This window comes from Lipotes vexillifer, unplaced genomic scaffold (assembly GCF_000442215.2).
Source record: "Lipotes vexillifer unplaced genomic scaffold, Lipotes_vexillifer_v1.1 scaffold149, whole genome shotgun sequence".
Classification (NCBI taxonomy): domain Eukaryota; kingdom Metazoa; phylum Chordata; class Mammalia; order Artiodactyla; family Lipotidae; genus Lipotes; species Lipotes vexillifer.
In genome coordinates, this window is record NW_006779962.1 from 3,255,608 (window position 1) to 3,275,992 (window position 20,385).

The 20,385-nt window shown below is 56.3% G+C and overlaps 1 protein-coding gene across 1 annotated transcript; it reads left to right on the forward strand.

Moving 5' to 3' along the window:
- The first annotated feature begins 897 nt into the window (after positions 1-897).
- Positions 898-13,901, forward strand: FAM78A (family with sequence similarity 78 member A). The gene is made up of 2 exons (XM_007453123.1): positions 898-1,220; positions 13,373-13,901. Exons 1-2 carry the CDS (start codon positions 898-900, stop codon positions 13,899-13,901), a joined length of 852 nt encoding a protein of 283 aa, XP_007453185.1.
- Positions 13,902-20,385: the final 6,484 nt, after the last annotated feature.

Below are 20,385 nucleotides of genomic sequence, written 5' to 3' on the forward strand. Positions count from 1 at the left end.
GGGGGGGCGGGGGGCGGGCCGCCGCCTCCGGGCAGACCTCACAGAGCTGCGCCGTCAGCTCCGCAGCCCGCGCCCCGCGCAGACGCGTCGCCGCCCCGCGCGCCCCCCGCAGCAAAGTTCGGCTCAACTTTGAGGCGGGCCTTGACGCTCTGTCCCTTCCACCTCCCACCAGGTCCTCGGCGGTCGCGGCGAACCAGGCGGCGGCCCGAACGCAGCCCTGGGGCCCCGCACGGCGGCGGGCGGCGACAGCGACAGCGGCGAGGGGACGCGGCGTGCCCGCGAGTGGTCGCCGACGGGGATCCGCGCCGCGCTCCTCCGGGACCCCGCGGGAGCCGGGCGCTCGCCTCCTGGAAGCCACCGAGGGCGCCCAGACCTCGGCGGATTGAACAGAAACTGCTCTTCCATTGATTCGGCCGGGCTGGGCGAGCGGCCGGGTGCGTGTGCCCCGAGCGCGTGCGGAAGGTAAAAGGGTAGGAAGTCGGTCTTCTGCAGCGAGGGTGGCGGCACCGCGCAGGCGACGGAGCCTTCCTTCCTTCTGTGCCTGCCGGCATTTGCCTTCTTCGCCTCAAGACCTCAGGGAGCGTCTCTGAGCTGCGTTCCCCGCGTGTGAGGCACAGAAGGAAGGGCTGGATGTCTGCACAACATGATTATGCATTAACCTCCAAACTTTTCTTTTTTTAACCCAAAGAATATCGGTGATTTTTGTCCACTGCTAGCAGAAGAGAGAACCCAGGGCCCTTGAAATGCAGCAAAATCCTTATTTATAATCAGGCCCGAGGTAGTGATATGCAAACCCCCTCCACTCAGTGAATTTTCTATCCTATGGATATCAGTCTTGAGATTTGAGATTGGAGAGCTGTACTGTCTGCACTGGGTCCGGCAGCCTCCATCCTTTCAATGCCTGATTTTCTCTGGGACTGCTGGCCTTCCCTGGGGATCAGAGCCGTACTGTGTGCCATGGGCTGTATTCAGAGCATCGGGGGCAAAGCCAGAGTCTTCCGGGAAGGCATCACGGTGATCGATGTCAAGGCCTCTATCGATCCCATCCCCACCAGCATCGACGAGTCCTCCAGCGTGGTGCTCCGCTACCGGACACCCCACTTCCGTGCCTCGGCCCAGGTGGTCATGCCGCCCATCCCCAAGAAGGAGACCTGGATAGTTGGCTGGATTCAGGCGTGCAGCCACATGGAGTTCTACAACCAGTATGGGGAGCAGGGCATGTGAGTACTGCTCAGGAGCAAGCTTCGGGGGGCCCCTGGGATGGGGGAGCTTGGGGGTCTGGGGGTGAGCTCGGGGGGGTTAGAGAGGGGTCCCACCAGGGCCAGAGGGAAGTGTTAGGCAGACATGGAAGTGGCCTCTGATTCCTCCTTGGCCAGGTGACCTAGAGGGCTTGCCTGTTGATTCAGATTGGGGTCACGGCTCTAGGACCTTCCCTTCCACTGTCCCTGGCCCCCTGCGGTTCCCGTACCCCTCCCTGCAAGATGCCCAGAAAGCAGAGGGACGTTCCACCAGGTGCCTCTTTGTCAAAGCACGCATGCTGTCCCGGGTCACTAGAGAGGCTGCGGCTTGGCCCGGCTCAGACCTGCACACGTGGCAGGTACTCAGGGAAGGAGAGCTGGGCCTCTGCAGCCTCCAGCTTTAGTGTGCAGGGCTCTGTGTTGGACCTGAACTCGTCCCCTGGTGTTTTCAGAGGCACATCAGGACCTGGGGGAACACTCTGCTCTGTTCCGGATGGAGTTTTGTTTGAGAGGGTTTTAGAGACCCGGTGTGCGTTTCAGTGCAGTGTTTTCTCTCTCCGCAGCAGCAGGCCACTTCATGTGGACAGCCAGTGTCTGTGTCCAGAAGGGTCCAGTGGGCCCCTAAGGGCTGAGAGCGGCCCACAGACCTCTTCTGTCCAGCCCAGTCCCCAGAATGTCCCCAGGAGGGTGTACCTCTCGGTGCAGCACCCTGAGCCCCTGGCATGTTCTCTGACCCTAGAGATGGTCATCCTGCGTGTGGCAAGAACAGCTGTAGACAGAGGGGGAGGTGACTTAACTTGAAGGGCCGCCTAAGACAGGGTGGTGACAATAGCACGAGGACGCTTCTGAGAGCACCAGGCAGGCCCCAAGGGCAGCCCCTCAACTTGACCCCCGTGACTCCCATGGCTGGCCATGGACACTCGCCCACAGCCTGTCTCTCGGGGTCTCTACCCTGTGCAGCATCCCTCCCCGGTCCCGCAGGTGAGGAATGGAGTAGACTTTCCCAAGGACTTGGAACTCTTCACTGATTTAAGAATATCCCAGGCTTCCCTGGTGGCACAGTGGTTGAGAGTCCGCCTGCCAATGTAGGGGGCACGGGTTCGTGCCCCGGTCCGGGAAGATCCCACATGCCGTGAAGCGGCTGGGCCCGTGAGCCATGGCCGCTGAGCCTGCGCGTCCGGAGCCTGTGCTCCGCAACGGGAGAGGCCACAGCAGTGAGAGGCCCGCGTACCGCAAAAAAAAAACAAAAAAACAAAAAAGGAGAATATCCTGGGCCAGCTGAAATTAGAGAGGGTGGGGAGGGGACACCAAATCTTGTGGCTTCTCCACTTGATGACTGAAGTTGCAAGGGCAACAGGATGATCATGGAAAAACTTAAAGCTAGGTGTAACCACGACCGCCCCAGAGGTGCACATGGCGCATATCTGGACACGCATCGGCTCCCCTCTGTCCACCCGACGTCTACATCCAAGTCTAATTCTCCAAGTGGCTCTTAAACCAGGCTGGGGGCTGACTTTCTATCCCAAGAAGGGAAACATGAGTCTTAGTTATTCGGTGTGGACCTTCCCTAAGAAGCCTTAAGCCCAAAACCTCCTCAGGCTTTGCAAGGCATCTGGGGCAACTGGCAAGACACAAAGGTTTAACTAGGGCTTTTAGGCTCCGCTTGTTTTCTTCCCTAGAAAGGGTAAGGAAGCCAGAGGGTCCTTCTGAACTTGGAAAGATGCAAGCTCCAAGAGGAAGAACATTGGGGAAAGCTAAAGGGACTGAGTTCTGCAGAGATGGACGTGGCGTGTGGTGGGGAGGGAGTGGGCCTGGCTTGGAGCCTCAGCTTCCCCATCTGTGCACGGGGGTGGGTGGGTGGGGGATGTTTACAGAGTCTTCAAGGCCCTGTACTCCCTTTGTTGGCTCTGAGTCCATCCGAGCGCCATGGCCGTCTTCAAGGCCTGTACTCCCTTTGTTGGCTCTGAGTCCATCCGAGCGCCATGGCCGGAGACAGGCGTGTATCAGGAGACCTGAGGTGACCTTTCTCTGTCTGTGCTAGTCCTTGGTTCCCGGTTAGAGGAACCCAGTGCACGTCTAGACTGCAGTCAAGCAGACCTGGGCTTGAGTCCAGGCTCTGCCACTTTCCAGGGTGTGACCTGAGCCACTCTGACCCTCGGTTTCCTCGTCTGCAAATTGGGGCCAGTCATAGCCCTTGCACCACGGCTTATTGAATTACGGGAGATGACATTGGTCAAGCAGCCGGCACTCCGCCAAGCCCACGGTCAACACTTACTGCAAGTGACTGTCGTCCTTAACAGTGTTATTACTGTTCTGATTCTTCTATTGGATGGGAAATGGGTGATGGGATATGTAACGAGTTGAGAATCAGGGCCGAAACGACAGAATTTGGACAGATGTAAATTACTCTTTGTGTGGAATTTTCTCGCCAGCCCAGGTCTTCCTCTTTCACAGAGGGCCCACTCCCTGACTTTTAAGAATTTAATAATAGTGTAAGTCATGGACGATTTGAGTTTTCAAGTGGTTGAAGTCTGTTTTCCTTGAGTTCCATGTGTTTCCTTTTGTTCCCTCCACCTCTCGGGACACGCCTTCAGCGCAGGGACCCCTGTGTCCCGCATACCTCGTTCTCCTGGGTCCACTGGACTCCTGGTTGGGATAGGACCAGCCCTGGAGAAAGGGCAGAGTTTGAGGCTCCCTGGAGGGGCAGGATGGACTGGTCGTTAATGGGCTTAGGCCCCGGGGTCAGAATTACGGCCCAGTACTGGCTCTGGGGCCTCGGCAGGTCACCTCTTGGAGGTTTGCTTTTGCCATCTGTGAACAGGGTAAGAACCCCCACGCTTAGGCTGCTGGGAGGATTCGGGGAGAGGACAGGTGTAGGTGACCCGTGGCTGAAATGCTGAGTTGGAAACTGCTCGATTGGTTATTAATCAACAAAATTATATTAAGAAACTGAATTACCAAATAGCACGGTTCCTCTGGCCCATGGGGAGGCTCTGTATTCAACTGGCACCCTCCAGAATAAGCCTGGACAGCTGCACCTGCTCGAATGTAAACGGAAGCATTTTGATGTGATGAAAATACCCTTCCCGGCTCCCCCACCGCTGCTCCCCCCCCGCTCTTCATATTTTTAAGACCCGTGATGTGAAAGAAAGTGAGGGATGGTGAGCGCTGGGATGACCAGCGGCCTCAGGCTGCCCGGAACTGTCCCCTAACTTTGCCAGGACCGGGCTGTCCTGTGCACTGCAGGATGTTGGGCAGCGTCCCTGGTCTCTACCCACTCAATGCCAGCAGCCTCCCTCCCCCTGTTCTGACAACCAAACATGTCTCCAGACACTGCCCCATGTCCCCGGGAGGGGTGCGAAGTCACCCCTGGTTGAGAACTACAGGGCTAGACCCAGACACTCTGAAGGCTTAAAACGAAACCCACATGGGCGCTGGGCTTTAATGGCCTGGGGAGGGAACGGCAATGTGGTAAAGGTTAGGTTAGGGCTTCTGTTCTTGCCAAATGGGCTTGTATTAAAAATATTAATTCCAAATACTTAAGCAAAACCCATAATACCCCCAAACATTATCCCCGCTTGAAATTAATCTCTAATCCAGGAGGAGGACCCTTTTGAATGTCGTGGGTTGGAAATATTTGCAGTGGAACAATGCCACGTGCCACCCCAGGAATACCCCGACTTACAGACGAGAGCTAGAAGATAGTGAGTCTCTTGTGCCAGCTTGAGAGGATTCTATGTGGTTTGGGGTCCAACCCACATAGCTTTCGAAGCCCCCCCCCCCAGAACACTGTTGGATCCGCCTGCCTCCACCACCCCATCCTCCACAATCCTCAGCCGCCACCTGTCAGCTGGCACAGTATTCCGAGTGACGAGTCACAGTTTCTCCCGTGTGGGAGATGCTTCACGTTATCCCTAGTTTGCCCTCCTCTGGAGCCCCAAGAGAATCTGGCCCATGGCCAAGGTCAAGGTTGGTTCTGGCTCAGGGTTCTGCCAAAGGTCAGGCTTGGGGTGAGGGGAAGAGAGCAGCTCAGGAGATGGGGTCTCTCTGGGTTGACAGTGCCACCCGCCTGTGCCCTTGTCCAGCCAGGCGTGGCTCCAGCTCCACCGTCCACGGGTGTGGCGAGCTTGGGCCAGGCTCTCAATGTTTCTGAGCCTCACTGTTCCCTTCTATGAAATGGGGAGAGTAGTTCCTCATCGCAGGGTTGTTTGAGGGATTAAATGAGATAGTATATGTCGTCGCTATCCATACCGTAACTAGTAATAATTCATCATCAATTACACAGAGCCTGGCAGAGAGTCAGCACAGAGATTGCCGTGTTGGAGTCATTACTGTTCTTTCTTCTCCTGGGTTGGGTTTCACATACCTGCCTACAGTATGAGAATCTCGGGCGACGAGACCTCTGAGGGTCTTTCCAGCCAGAACCTGCGGTGACATCTGCTGTCACAGGATTATGAGGCTGGTGGGAAAGGGCTAGGCAGGGGTGGGGGGGCCTGAGGCCTCTGGCCAGGGGATGCTGGAGCTGGGGTGATGCTGTGTGGCTTCCCCAGCTCCCCGTTCACTCTCTGGTCTCCCAAGGACCCCGTGAGGTCCTGATTTTATGGTGAGGCCAGGGCCGCTGAGACCTGAGGCCACTTGCCCCAGGAGGCTTGCTCTGCTCCAGTGCTCAGGGGCCGGGTCAGGAGGAATGGCCCCTGTGACCATGTGGCCTCTTCCTGCAGCCTGGGCTCGTGCAGAACAATTGAGGACGATGCTTCCTCTCTGCGAGCGGAAGACAGCCTCCCCCATCTGTGGGGCCCTGGTGGAGGCAGGAGAGGGAAGTTCTCGTTTCCAGGCTTTGGGGTGGGAGGAAGTTTGGGGAGACGGCCTGGCCCCAAAAGAACTCCCCCTGAACCGGCCCTGGCCAAGCGATCGCACCCACCCTCACCTTCTGAGGGCTGAAGACAAAAGCTGGCAGCTTCTAGAGACATGTGAGGAGGCTCCGACAGCACAGTGATCAGGCAAACGGCAATGAAATACGGAGATGCTTTTTGTTTTTGCTGATCGGGTCTGGGTAAAAATGCAAAAGATCAGTAATGCCTGCTGTGGGGCGGGGGGAGTAGGCAGCCTCCCGTGCTGTTCCTGGGGGTACAATTTAGGCAGCTTCCTGAAGGTGAGCTTGGCTTTGTCCACTACAATTTCAAGCACACATGCCCTTCAACTCTCTTGTCCTACTTTTAGAGTCTGTCTTAGAGAAACTGAGCCCCTGGCCTGGTGCCTGGAGTATGGCAGGCACACACAGAAATCTCCTGAGCAAGTGAATCAACGAATATGTGAATGCAGGAAGCAGGGCAGAAGGACGTATGTGTGGGGACAGAAACTCCAGCCCTGTCTACCACTGAAGAGCCATGAGCACCCCAAGTGTCCATCAGTAGGGGGTGAAACTATGGTCTGTCTCCAGGGCAGAATAGGCTGAGGCTCTTACACATGAGGAGAAGCTAGAGATTCCCTGTCATGTTATCATGGTTGCATTAAAAGAAGTTGTAAAATATGTAGGGTAGGAATCCATTTTTGTTAAAAGCGCTAGAAACGGGAACATTTACTGTGTGTATGTGCAGGGAGGATGCTCTAGAAGGATGTTTATCAGAGTGTAATGTGGTGAGTAACCTCAGCGAGGGAGGCGGAAGCACGGAAGACAGGACTTTCGTTTCTCACTTTTTGTTTTTTTTTGCGGTACGCGGGCCTCTCACCGTTGTGGCCTCTCCCATTGCGGAGCACAGGCTCCGGAAGCGCAGGCTCAGCGGCCATGGTTCACGGGCCCAGCCGCTCTGCGGCATGTGGGATCTTCCCGGACCGGGGCACGAACCCACATCCCCTGCATCGGCAGGCAGACTCTCAACCACGGCGCCACCAGGGCAGCCTCATCGTTTCTCACATTTTGTACTTCTCGATGGCTTACCTTTTTTTTTTTTTTTTAAACAAAAACACAGTTTTATAACTAAAAACTAAAACGCTGTTGGCCCTTTCCCCCTCGTGTTAGGCCCTGGGAGTGTGGCCTGGGCAAAGAAGGGTAAGGTGGGAAGAAAAAGTGGTGTTTGTTGTTTGGGGGAACCCTAGGGGCAGGTGGGGAGGGGACACCTCCAGCTCCTCCCCCAGGGAAGGGGCTCCTGGTGACCTGTCTGGTGGGCAGGGGCCAGCACAGTGGGCGGCCGCCCAGGGCAGGAGTCAGGAAACCAGGGTCCCAGTCTGGTTTGGAAGGGGGCTCTTGGGCCTCATTTCTCGTAAAATTGCAAACATTTTACAAAATTGGAACTTTTTGCAAATTGCAAAAAAACAGTAAGCTCTGTAAAATTGGGGACCAGGTGAGAAAATCCCTAAGCGCCCATCTGGCCCCCAGGAGGGCACTGAAACCAGCGCTGGGCAGAAGAACCTTGTGCCCTGGGCAGCCCTCTTGCCCTCGAGCCCCAAGTCGCCATCTGTAAATGTGTTTCTTAGAGTGCCCAACGGTGCCACTTGTGGAACGTGAAATAATATTTAGGAGAACTCATTTCAGCTTAAGTATGATTGTAATTTAAAGCCACATATTTATTCTAATGTGTATTAGAAAAAAAAAAAATATATATATATACCCAATATATCCGACCTGTTATTTCAAAGGTGTTCCATAGGAAAAGCTAAATTTAGTTGAGTTTTTTTAAAAAGTGATTAATTTCAAGGAAAAAATATTAAGTGAATAATAGCACAGGAGATACGTAAACAGGACCAAAATGAGGAAAGAGATGTGAAGTTTGGGAACTCTGCTCTGAGACCAGGTGCTCTGTTGTCCAGAATTCAAAATGCAGTCAGAGAGCTGGGAGAGACGAGGGCCCATGGGGGCACAAGGGTCCACCCGTGCCTAGGAGAGAGCCCAGGCTCAGGCTCGCCACCCTGCCTGGCACAAAGCAGCTGGGAAAGGTGTGCTCCCAGGGCCCTCAGACTTACACTCTAGGTCATGTTGCTCAGAGCCGTGTGTGTATTTCAGGTGAGGGTCTGTTGGAAGCCAGATGGGTAAGAACCTGTATGTGTGTGTCTACGTGTATGTGTGTGCACGTGTGTGTGTGCATATGTGTGTGTGCATGCATATGCATGTATGCGTGTGTGTGCTGGGTGAGGGGCCGTTGGAGGCCATGGGTAAGAGCTCGCTCAGGCTGTGGGTCATGCCTGGTGGCTCCCCTGGGTCAGGCCTCTGATGTCCCCAAGTCTCCTCTATAAAACACCCTCAGTTGCAGCCCCGGGGTAACTGAGGAGAAGCCTGTGTGGATGTTTGTACGCAGGGCGCCCAGCACGTCTGATGCGCTCAGGGGACGTGACCACTATCACCAGTGTTGCAGCGGGGACGACCTGTGCTGGGCATGGCTGTCCCAGCCGCAGCTGCTCCAGGTGAGAAAGTACACAAGCAGAGGCAGCTTTGGGCACCCTAAACTCATCACTGGGACCCCTTTGTGGGGCTCAGGCCCTGAAGGAGAAACGGGGCAGGCTGCCCACCGCCACTGATCCAGGCCACCTGCCTCTATTGTGTCTGAGTCTAGGCCGGGCACCAGGGTAGATTCTGGAGGCCTGGCCCCTGCTTCTCGGCCCCTGTGGTCTGTCTGGGAGTGAGGTCGTCAACAAAGGGTGGCATGATTATTAAATCACCCCCGTGCGTGTCCCAGGAAGCAGCAGGACAAAGGTCGAATATGGGGGCACCAGGCCTCGTGTGAAGGGTCCAGGTGAGCTTCCCTGGGGGCTCCAGAGATGAGCCGTGGGTACCACTGGCTAGGACAGGAGGGGGGTGGGGGACGCTGCTCGTGGCCAAAGACGCTGAGTTGGGAGGGCACAGCCCATTAGAGGGATGGCTGGTGGGTCTGGAGCCTGGGAAGGCTGTGTGTGTGTGTGTGTGTGTGTGTGTGTGTGTGTGTGTGTGTGTGTGTGTGTGTGTGTGTGTGTGCATGGTGTGTGTGTGTGTGTGTGGTGTGTGTGGGGGGCAAGGTGGCAGGTGGCAAGAGGAGGCTGGGAGAGGTGAGGGGTCATGGCCAGGGCGAAGGCAGAGCAGAAGGTGGGGCAGTCTGGAGGCGAGCGGGAGTCAGGGATGGTACTGGGCGCCCAGAGGCTGCAGGCCCCCCTGGCATCACTGATGACCAGGTCAGCAGCTCTGTCCTCCTTTCACAGCATCGTGACCAGCGTCAATGGCAGGTCCCTGCAAACATCTGTTGAGTGCATGGTGGATGGGGCTGCAGAAGGAATGGGCATTGAGGGACGCTGAGGAGTCTGTCTCAGATGTGCTGCAAGGGGGCCCCAGAAAGCATTCTGAGGTCCAGCTTCAAGCCTGGACTTGCCTGCTGTCCTCTGGGTTCCCACACCTCTGGGATGAGGGTGGGAGTGTGACGGGGCCCACGGAAGCAGGCCAGTTTCCCAGGCGTGGGGACTGCACCATCCCACTGGGCCCCGTGCTCAAAAGGGCCCCATGCTCAGAAGGGCCCCTTGCGTGGTTCCATGCTCTGCTGTCACCACGTGGCAATTCTTTATTTTTGAAAAAGGGGCCTCCTATTTTCACTTCACCCCCTGGTCCCACAAATTCTGTAGCCAGTGTTGCCCTGAAGACCAGCACAGGCCAGTGAGCAAAGGGGAAGGACACGGGGGAGACCAGGGCCTCCTGCTGGCCTGTAGGAGGCCTGACACGACCTGCCCTGAGGTCTGGAGAGAAGGTGCTGGGGCAGAAATGGGCATTTCCTCGTGTTCACAAAATGCCCCTCCTCCACCTAAATCTGCTGGTTGAGCATCAGTGTGCTGGGCACGGAGCTGGGAGCCTTGCCTACACCTTTCGTTGGCATGTGCACCTGTATTGTCCCCGCTGTGCAAACAGGAAGGCTCAGGGTGTGCAGGACCCGGGTCCAAACTCACCCCTCCACCCAGAAGGTGGAAAACTGAGGGTCTGCCTTGAAGCCCAAGGTCATCCCAGAACAAACAGGAAGGCTTAGAGGCAGGAACTGTATGGAATCATTCCTTTCAGAGCATGGATAATCTGAAAACATAAATGAGGTCAAAAGGCTTCAGGTCACATCAGGGCTGGCAAATCCATTAGTGTTAGAGGCAAGCCTCACTCCAATGGTCTCCGGAAGTTTCCACGTATTGCTGTTTACTGTGTACCAGGTAGTATATATTGACGCATTTAATCATCTCAAAAACCTTGAAGGTGGGTGCGGTTACCCACAGTGAACCAATGTGGGGCTCAGAGATTTGTGACTAGTAGCCGGGGGGAGACTGGACCCTGGCTGGTCCACGTCCCTCGGAAGCTGTGCCCTTAACCATGCTCCCTCCACCACCTTGACGGGGAGACTGGACCACGGGGCCCAGAGCCAGCCCAGCTGGTTTGTGATGATTTGAAAACAGACGCCCTTGGCCCTGGTTCTGAGTAATACCCCACATGAGACACGGCTGTCTGCCAGCTCATGGGGACTGTCACCCGTCTGTGACTGAGCCAGAGGCCATTCTGGTGGCAACCCCGCGTCCCACAACAAGCCAGCTCTTAGGAAGTGAAAGAAGGCAAAGGCAAGAGAAAAGGTCTTTTGGCAAAAAGATGGCTTTTCTGCCTTAAAAACAAAGCAAAAACCACTTTTATAAGCAAGTATAACCACTGTGAGAAGACAGAGTGGGTACCTTCCACCACAGGAGGCTGGGCATGGGTGGGGCACAGGCTTCTGAGAAATTCGGGACAGAGACCCTGACCCCCTTCTCTGGTCCATGGCGGCCACCCCCGGGGACAGCCGAATCTGCCGGCTCACGACTGTGACCTCCTCCTTGGCGTTTGATGAGCTCAGGGCCCCGGGCAGGAGATGGCCTACTAGGCAGGTGTTACCCTAATTTTGTGACCTTTTTAATGAAATAAACAGAAAAATTAGCAAAATCACATTCCTGATCATCCCTCCTGTAGTGGCCCCAAATTTGCTAACTGCTAACATTAAACGATGCATTTCAGTAGGGGAGTGCATTTTTTACATTGTGATTAGATATACATAAAATTTACCATCTTAACCATTTTTAAGTTTGGCAGCATTAAGTACATCCACATTGTTGTGTGTCTATTTCCAGAACATTTTCATCTTCCCCAACTGAAACTCCGCTCTCATGAAACGCTGACTCCCCCGTTTCCCTCTCCCAGCCCCTGGCAACCGACATTCTACTTTCTGTCTCTGTGAATTTGACTCTTCTAGGGACCTCATATATGTGGAATCATACAGGATTTGTCCTTTTGTGTCTGACTTATTTCACTTTGCATAATGTCTTCAAGGTTCATCCATGTTGTAGCATGTGTCAGAATTTCCTTTTTAAGGATGAATAATATTCCATTGCATGGATAGACCACTTTATCCATCATCCGTTGATGGACACTTCAGTTGTTTCCACCTTTTGGCTATTGTGAATAATGCTGCTATGAATAGGAATGCATTTTGTAAAGTAGTATATTCTGGAGAGCACCACTGGTGTACACAGGTGTGCGGAATTCTGGGGGCAAAGTGTCCTGAGCTTTGGTATGGCAGGTGCCCAGGCCTGATTGCTTAGCTAAATCAACTTGGGAAAAAGACCCCCCCCCCGTCCAGCTGCCGTTCTTTTATCTGTCTGGTGGGGGGGATGTGTGTGTTGTGGAGTTTTTAAGACTTGGGAAAAAGACCCCCCCCCCGTCCAGCTGCCGTTACTTTATCTGTCTGGTGGGGTGGATGTGATTGTTGATGAGTTTCTAAGGGGTGGGGTCCCCAGACGCTGCTGTGCCCCCAGCCACGTGTCCTCAGAGCAACTTAGGACAGTCCTCTTCTGTCACAGAGTTATTATTATAGTAACAATAGTGACAGCAATGGTGCTAGCAGGCACCAATCACTGGCATTTGTCTTGTGCCCTGCCCTGGACTGGCATGTTCCTGCCTGTGTCCTTCCATGACCCCAGGTGGGATGTGGGTGATGAGTCTGGGGTCCAGGGAGGGCTGGGATTTTGCCCAGGGTCTCACACCAGTGAGAGGGTGGCTGAGACTTTCAGCAAGGTCACTAGGTTTCCTGAGTCCGAGCTCTGGACAGCCCGGCTGCCAGGAGGCTGAACCCCCTGCAAGCAAGTTGGGCTGACCAAGTGCTGCTGGTTCTCAGCCCGGCCCGAAGCTGCAAGTGCAGGTTCCCCGGCAGCTGCAGCAAGTCCAGGAGGCATTGATTGTAAAGCTGGCCCCGAGGCTGGGACTGAGAGCAGCGTTTTGAGACCGGCTGGTTAGTTTTCTTGGTTCTACTGCTCCGAAGACAGGGGCCAGCCAGGTGGGAGCCATTCTGGCTGAGCTGTGCTTCCTATTCTAGGAGGGCATGAGCAGAAACGAGGAGGGGGGAGGGTGGGCGGTGGGGAGCAGAGGGCACCGCCCACGGTGTTGGCCTTGCTGGGCGGAGGGCCAGGGAGCCCAGGCCCACGTGTGGTGGAGGAGGTGTGGGGGGGAGGGGCCAGAGCCTTGGCGAGGGCCCTGAGCGCTGGTTCCCATGCCCCTGGCCCCGGTGCTGGACACCAAAGCTCGGGGGCAGGCGGGTGTTTGACCCCGGTCACACGCTGGTCAATGAGGGGCTGAAATCACTCCCACATGTGCCGACCCCACGGCCACTGGGGGCCCCTAAAGCAAGAGAAAGAAACTCCCTGCCACTTGCACTCCTACCCAGGCCGCCCTGACATGCTGCGTGGCCAGGAGAGTAGCCCCACCCCAGCCTCTCGGGGCCAGTGGCCTCCACCCTAACCAAAGTCACAGGGTTGCATGTGGCCGTCCCACCAGCCGCTGGGACACGGGAGTGGGGGGCGCACAGCGCAGGTTAGGGCCCCCCATTACTGTGTGCTGCCCCCAGGCCCCTCCCTTGAGGGCAGGGGCAGTTAGGGCTTCCCAAAGCCCAGCCAGAATCCAGCCCTGTCTACAGCGGTTTCCGGGGGAGACCAATTTGAGATGATGCAAGAGAACAGGATGTGGCTTTTGAGGGGGGCCATGTCTAGGGGTGCCCCAGTTCCCTGACATGATGTTGGGTGTCTGTTTACTGTCTGGCCCCCCTGGGGAGGTAAGCCCCAGGGACAAGGGGATGCAGACGAGCCTGTGCGTGGCTGGCTGAGTAAACTGGCCTTCCCATCCTCAGGTCCAGCTGGGAGCTCCCAGACCTCCAGGAAGGCAAGATTGAGGCCATCAGCGACTCGGACGGGGTGAACTACCCCTGGTACGGCAACACCACAGAGACCTGCACCATCGTGGGCCCCACCAAGAGAGACTCCAAGTTCATCATCAGCATGAATGACAACTTTTACCCCAGCGTCACGTGGGCCGTGCCCGTCAGCGAGAGCAATGTGGCCAAGCTGACCAACATCTACCGGGACCAGAGCTTCATCACGTGGCTGGTAGCCACCAACACCTCGACCAACGACATGATCATTTTGCAGACACTGCACTGGCGCATGCAGCTCAGCATTGAGGTGAACCCCAACCGGCCCCTGGGCCAGCGCGCCCGGCTGCGGGAGCCCATCGCCCAGGACCAGCCCAAAATCCTGAGCAAGAATGAACCCATCCCGCCCAGCGCCCTGGTCAAGCCCAATGCCAATGACGCTCAGGTCCTCATGTGGCGGCCCAAGTACGGGAAGGCACTGGTGGTGATCCCGCCCAAGCACCGGTAACAGCCAGGGCGCCTGCGAGGTGACACCCAAATAATAACACCACGCAAACAACCCACACGGACTCTGCAGTCGTTCAGCAAAATACAACCTTTCTACCTTCTCCAGCGGGCGGATCTCACTGTGCGAACGCACGGGGATGGCCCCCCCGCCCTCCTGGGACCTGCTTCCCTGGTGGAGGGGGGAGACCCAGGCGGGACCGACCACTCCACGTGCGCCCTCAGTGTCACCTTGGGTCTCCTTTCCTCTCCTCGCAATTTCCGTCATTCACTTGCAACAGACTCCCTGAAACAACTGCTTTTTCCGTTCCTTTTTTTTTTTTTAACGCCTCTTTAAGAGGTTCAGGGGTGGGACGAGGAGGAGTTGGTGATGAGCCTGGTCGCACCACACCGGGGCTGATTCCCCCTGGGCTGATGCCACTGGGGCTGATGGGCGGCGGCCCCACCCCGCCCGGGCAGCTCCCCTCGTCCTCTGTCACGCGGCCTTATGTAGACTTGCTTTGCCAAACTTTTGCCTTAAGCCGATTTTAAAGGAAAAAACCGGAAACAAAGAGAGCAGTTTGTCTTTTCTGCTGGACTTTGCATCTTCCGCCAGAGGTGAGGGAGGAGGGGGTTGGGCTACAGATTTAGATCTAAAACCGGCTGCTCATTCTTCCGTTTTAGCTGAGCCGAAACCACTGACAGATTCTGCCCCCAAAGTCCCTTCTCTCCACCCCAGGTAGAACCCTTACCCTACTCCGTGCCTGCAGAGACAAGCTGTGAGCTCGGGCTCAGGGTAGATCTGCGGGGGGCTTCTCTCTCCTCTCTCCTCTGCAGCAGGAACTTGCCTTGGGTGGGCCTAGGAGCAGAGAGGGAGGGTCCCGTGAGTTATAGGTTGAGCCCAGGGAATTCCCACCGTCTCGGTCCTCAGTGCCCATTGCCAGCTGGCTCTGTCGGCACATCTCAGTGGGCAGCTTTTCTGTTTCCATCCACACTGTCCCAAACACCTGGAGGGCCAGCCACCTTACCCAGCTGTAGTTCAAAGGTAAGAAGGCCTGCCCTTGCCACCCAGCACCTTCTCGGGGATGCCCCTCCTGGGCTCTCCGGGGGGTGCCTGCAGACGGGCTCCAAGCACCGTGGTGCTGCAGGTGAGGGCACCCACAGATGGGCATGCCTGGATCTGGTAAGGCTGGGGAGGCGGGAGGCAAGGGGCAGACCCCCTGCTGCCGGCCCTCACAGAAGCGAGCCAGCAACCACAGCCAGGGTGATGAAGTGAGCCTGGGGTTGAGGCTGGTCCTTGAGGTCACCCTCCTTCGGGTCCTGGGCCCTCTGGAGCCCCAGGACCTGGTCCTGCGTGTCGCCAAGCTTTTTTAGCAATGTCTGCCTTGAAGGCTGCTTGCAGGAGCTGAGGGGACACCCTGCTGAGGGAGGCCCCCTCCCTCCAAGCTTGACAAACCCACAGCCTCATTCAGACCGATAATAATCAAGCCCAGAAAACTGTCAGATGAGAGAAATAATCCATTTCTGCTGCAGATGAGTCGTTATGTAGGAGTCCCAGTGACAGCGTGGGTGGGCGTGGTTCACGAAGTCCTTGCTGTGCTCCTTTATCCACGGGCTACTGTATTTATTCAAGGGGTGCTTAACGTCCAGCCATCGCCCGAGCCCCCCGCTCCTGACGGGAGGCATGCAGCTCTCCTGGAAACTCTGGACGGGAAACAGCTTTGTGTGGCCGGCTGCCGGCCTGGTGCTTGGGGAACCCCTGTCAGGACTGGGACCTTCCCCCTGGAAAGTGCCAGTTCCCCTTGGTGTGTTCGGAGGGAGGCCTGCCACCCAGAGAGGCCACAGCCTCAAGTGAGGGGGATGATGGGTCCCAGCTCCCCATCTGGGCATAGGCTGCGGAGGGGTCAGGGTGGCAGTGGCTGGCTGCCGCGGACGGGACCTGGCCTCCTGATGGCACGGCCCTTCTCTGCACTCAGGTCTTTCTTGCACTACAAAGGAGAAAGGGCCCTGGGCGAGGGGTCAGGGACCGGAGTGCCGGTTCTGGGCTGGGTCATCGCTAAGGAGTTCTTACTAGGGTAGGGGTGGGAGTAGGAACCAACAGTAAGTGGTGGTCCTGAGCTGTCTGGGGGCAGAGTCCCCCAAGCCCGCGCTTCCTGCGTTTGAGCAGGCCCTGGGCAGGGGCCCACAGCTGGGCCCATTGGGAGGAGCCCTGCTGCTCCGCCCCGCCCCTCACTGCCCGGCCCCTTGCTCTCTGCCCCTCCTAGCCTTTCGGAAGACAGGGCTCGGAGGGCCCTGGGGAGGCTCCAGGTCCCGCTAAGGAAGCTCGGCTTAGCTTGGGTCTGGTCCCTCGGCTTCTCATGTCAGGAACGCAGAGCCCAGGCTTCTCACCTGGGTCCCCAATCCCTCTGGTGTCCCCCTCCCCGGCGTGGACACACTCCTCCAGCAATAAGGACCGTCTGTGGTCGTGGAGAGTACTGTGAAAACAGACCAATGCACTTACTAGGAGGCACAAGACTCTGGAAGAAAATGTAAAATGAACCTTTTTAAAACAACAACAAATATTCACAAAGAGAAATAAAATGTAATTTTAAAGTAGGCCTGGCTAGGATCTGGATGTTTCTGAGGTGGCGGTTCATCTGGGGGTTGACAGCTCTGGATCTCTGGCCTGGGGAGTGAATGTATCTTGTGGGGGGGTGGGTATATGGCTGGAGCCTGGGGGTTCTGGTGCTAAGGGCCTTGGAGGAACCCAGGAGGAGGTGGGCCACTTCGCAGATGGCATCCTCTGCTCTCCACAGCTCTGGACCTCAGTCCCCACCCAAAGTGCCCCCTGGTTGGGGCCCTGTGTGGACGAGGGGCAGGAGACTTGGATGTGCAGCTAGGACTTGGGGACAGCTTGGCTTTTTGGCAAACAATAGAAACCTGTGTAACAAGAGGGGTTAGTGTTTAGACTGGGTTCTTACCCACAGACTTGCAAACCTGTCTTCACATGGAGACGTGGCTGCTAAGTCAAGGTCAACCTAGGCCGTGGCCCTGCACCTGCCCTCGCCTGTAGCTGCTGAAAGGGGCCGCGTGGCCAGAGCACTGATAGTAAATATTTTCTCCTCCTATTGGAACCTCCTTATGGAAGGATGAGAGGTGGGGCAGCCCAGAAGTCTGGAGTGGGTGTGGGCTCTGAAGGTGGACCATGGATTCAAGGTCATTGTTGTGAGTCTGGGCAAGACACTGAGCCCCTCTGACCCCGTTTACCTTGTATGGAAGATGGGGGTTCTCTGAGTAGCCGCCTCCTACCTGACACAGTGAGAACACCCTATTCTACTCGGTTTCTGGGTGTTAACTCACCAAATCCTCACAACACCCCAGATGTTATCCCAATCCCCATTTCACAGATGAGGAAACTGAGGGAGAGCCGAAGTCGAGAAGCTGCCCAAGGCCACGCATCTGGGAAGAGGCAGAGCCAGGATTTGAACCCCGGCCCCAGGGCCCAAACCTTCCCCTGTGTGCTCTCAACCTCAGCGAGTCATTGTGGAGCACACGTTCTGGGCTCAATAATTAACGGCGCCTATTATTAAGAAGAACCCCCCGCCTGCGGCTCACTCCATCCTGGGTTCCCCAGGCAGGAAGTGCCTTCCTCCCCACCCACAGGAAGTCTGTGCTGTCAGCTGTCCGTGGTCCACGGTGAGCCCGCTGTGTCCCCGCCTGTGAGGGGCTGCCTGGTCAGTTGCAGGCCACGGGCTCACTGGCTGGGTGGGCGGTGGCCTCTCAACATCGCCACGGAGCACGAGGGGACCCGTTCACTCTGGGCATCGGGGAGTTGGTTTCTTCCCTGGGCTTCGCACACTGCAGCAACCCAACGGCATTCTGCATCCTGTCTCCTGGGTGTCTCCTCTGAGACACCAAAGCAGGAAATTGCATAATAGGCTCCACTGGCCGCCCTCCACCCAGATGGCTTATGGGTGGTGCAGCTCACTATCGTGGTTTGGCTTTCGCCTGTGGATTCAGCTCCTGCGCTCTGCCTGTGAGACCATGGTGTGTGCGTGTGCGTGTGCGTGTGCGTGAACAGAGAACGGGGTGCAGCCCCGGCCAATGGCAGGAGGGAGCTGAGCCGGATCCCAAGAGGGTCCAGAGTTGCTCAGGCAATCGAATCTTCACACTGACATGGCAGGACGCTCAGACAGCTGCCTGCGTTTGGGGGTAACATTTGGGAGGGGAATGTGCAGGGGGAGTGGTTATGAGTAAAATGGATTCCAAGTGGCATTTCATCACACAGTGGAAGCCTCCAGCCTCTCAAGCTGATAGCAGGTTAAATTTAGAAGTCCCAGACTGGGATGAGACACAGACACGAGGCTCCAGCCAGCTGTTGCAGCGTTCTCCCCGCCCCCGCCAGGAGCCAAGGCCTGGGGAGCCGGCTGTCCAGGCTGGGCCAGGCCGACCTGCCCCAAGACGCCCGGAGAAACAGGCTCACTGCAACCTCACACCCAGCCTGCCTTCTACCAGTAAAGTCACTTCTGGGTAGAGCCCAACCTCTGCTCTGGACAAAGAGTCCCTGTATGTTCGGCCCTGAGGCCTAGAGGAAACCCCATTTGGGTCCAAGAGGGAGACAGCTTGCTGGCAGCTGCAGAAAGGAGAAGGCGGGTGGCGCTCTCAGGTCCCTGGACATTTCTAATGGCCCAGGCACTCTCGCACCTGTGGCTTGAGCTGTCTCTTGGTCCTCATCTATACTGCCTGAATGGTCCCAAAGAGACTGTTTCACACCTGGTTGGGGTCCGGGCCCTCAATTAAGGTAAACGTTGTGGGTAGCGACAGACCACAGTGCCCACACACCATCCACTAAGGACACATCCGAATCATCAACACGACGAAATCCCCCAGGACAAAGCGCATCCAAAGGGCGAGCGCTTGGCTCTTCCATGGCCCTTTTCTGTCCCCATACCTCATCAAATGGTGTTCTACCCGGTTTACAGATGAGGAAACTGACCCTCCCAAAGGGCCGAGGGTCTTGCTAAAGATCGCTCAGCTGGGAAGTCACAGGGCTGGGCTGCTTTCAAATAGCTGTCTTTTGACTTGGCTCTGTCACTGCTTTTTTGGCTACACCATCCCCAGCTTTTCCACACCCCAATTCTACCACACTGCTCTTAACCATTCCTTCATTAACTGGCACAGAAGGTCCCTGAGCACAAGGCTTCACATGAGTCGTCAGCAGCCCCGCTGGCACTGGAAGAAGGAAATTACTGAATGCAAAAAACACATCTGAGTGATGAGCTCCGCCTCTGCGCCTGTGTCTAGAGAGGCACATGCACACAGTTGACACCGGTCCTGGCAGAAGCTGGCCCAGCTCCGACCCAGCGGGCCTTCCCCACTTGTCCCGGCAGACCGGAACGCAGAGACAGGATTAGTTCCTCCAGCGGCTTGAGCCCAACTTCGGTTTCAGTGCCTCTGCTACCAGGCTCATATTTTATGGTCCCTTTTAAAATCAGACACATAAAGCGGGGCGTGGCTGGGTGTTTACAGCAAGCGGGACGCAGTTCGAAGCCCTGCGCTATTCCTGGCTGCCACTTGTCTTGCTGAGTGAGGTCGGGCTGGTCGCCAGACCTCCCATGCCTGTTTCCCAATCTGCAAGCTGGGACACGCACCGCGAGCCTTCCCTCCCCTGTCGGGACCCAGCCAAGCGTAGGGGTGGTGCTCGGTATTAAATGTGCAGGAGGGGCTGCCTGAAAATGGTCACACTGGACCCTGGTTTATATTAGAGACCAGAGACATCTCTCTTTCAATGTGGCTAAAAGTCACGGCAACATCCAGATGACAGGACTTGGTTATTCAGGACCCTGAGCATCCTTAACAAACACACACCGAATGCCAGCCCGTCAGCCAGACAGGTGTGTTAAAAAAACTTTTTTCACGGCTTTAGTGAGATATGATTCACATACCATATGATTCACCCATTTAAAGTGTATAATTCTACGGTTTTTAGTATCTTTACAGAGTTGTGTAGCCATCACCAGTCAACTTGGGGATATTTTCATCTCAAAAAGAAACCCTGTACCTGTTAGCTATCACCCGCCGCCCCTCTCCCCAACAACCCAGCCCTAAGCAGCCACTCATCTACTTTCTGTCTCTATAGATGTCCCTCTTCTGGACATTTCATGCAGATGGAATCATGTGACGGGTGGTCTTTTGTGTTCACGTGCTACGGCGGCACGCACCAGCACCTCCTTTTTGACAAACGCACTTTTGATCATCTCCCGTGAACGAGGTACTTTGCTGGGTGCCTGAGAAGCAGCAGCCTGGAGCATACAGTCCCAAGGAGAAGACAAATGAAATGTTACAAAGGACTAGTGTGATGCTGACAGTCAGCAGGGGCTGCGAAGGGAGGTGGGGAAGGCTTCCCCGAGGAAGAGGCCTTTTCAAGGAGACTTGGAGAATGGACCGGAGAGTCTGGGCCTTGTGAGAGCGGGGAGAGGAAGCAGGGCTGCCTGGAGAGGCTCTGAGTTAGGAGAGCGCCCTGGGGGCTG

What these genes read in the sequence shown, in the direction of transcription:
- FAM78A (XM_007453123.1), top strand. Translation starts at nt 898, where the DNA reads ATGCCTGATTTTCTCTGGGACTGCTGGCCTTCCCTGGGGATCAGAGCC. An exon ending in CAGTATGGGGAGCAGGGCAT is followed by an intron (nt 1,221 to 13,372) that starts GTGAGTACTGCT and finishes TCCCATCCTCAG; the next exon opens with GTCCAGCTGGGAGCTCCCAG.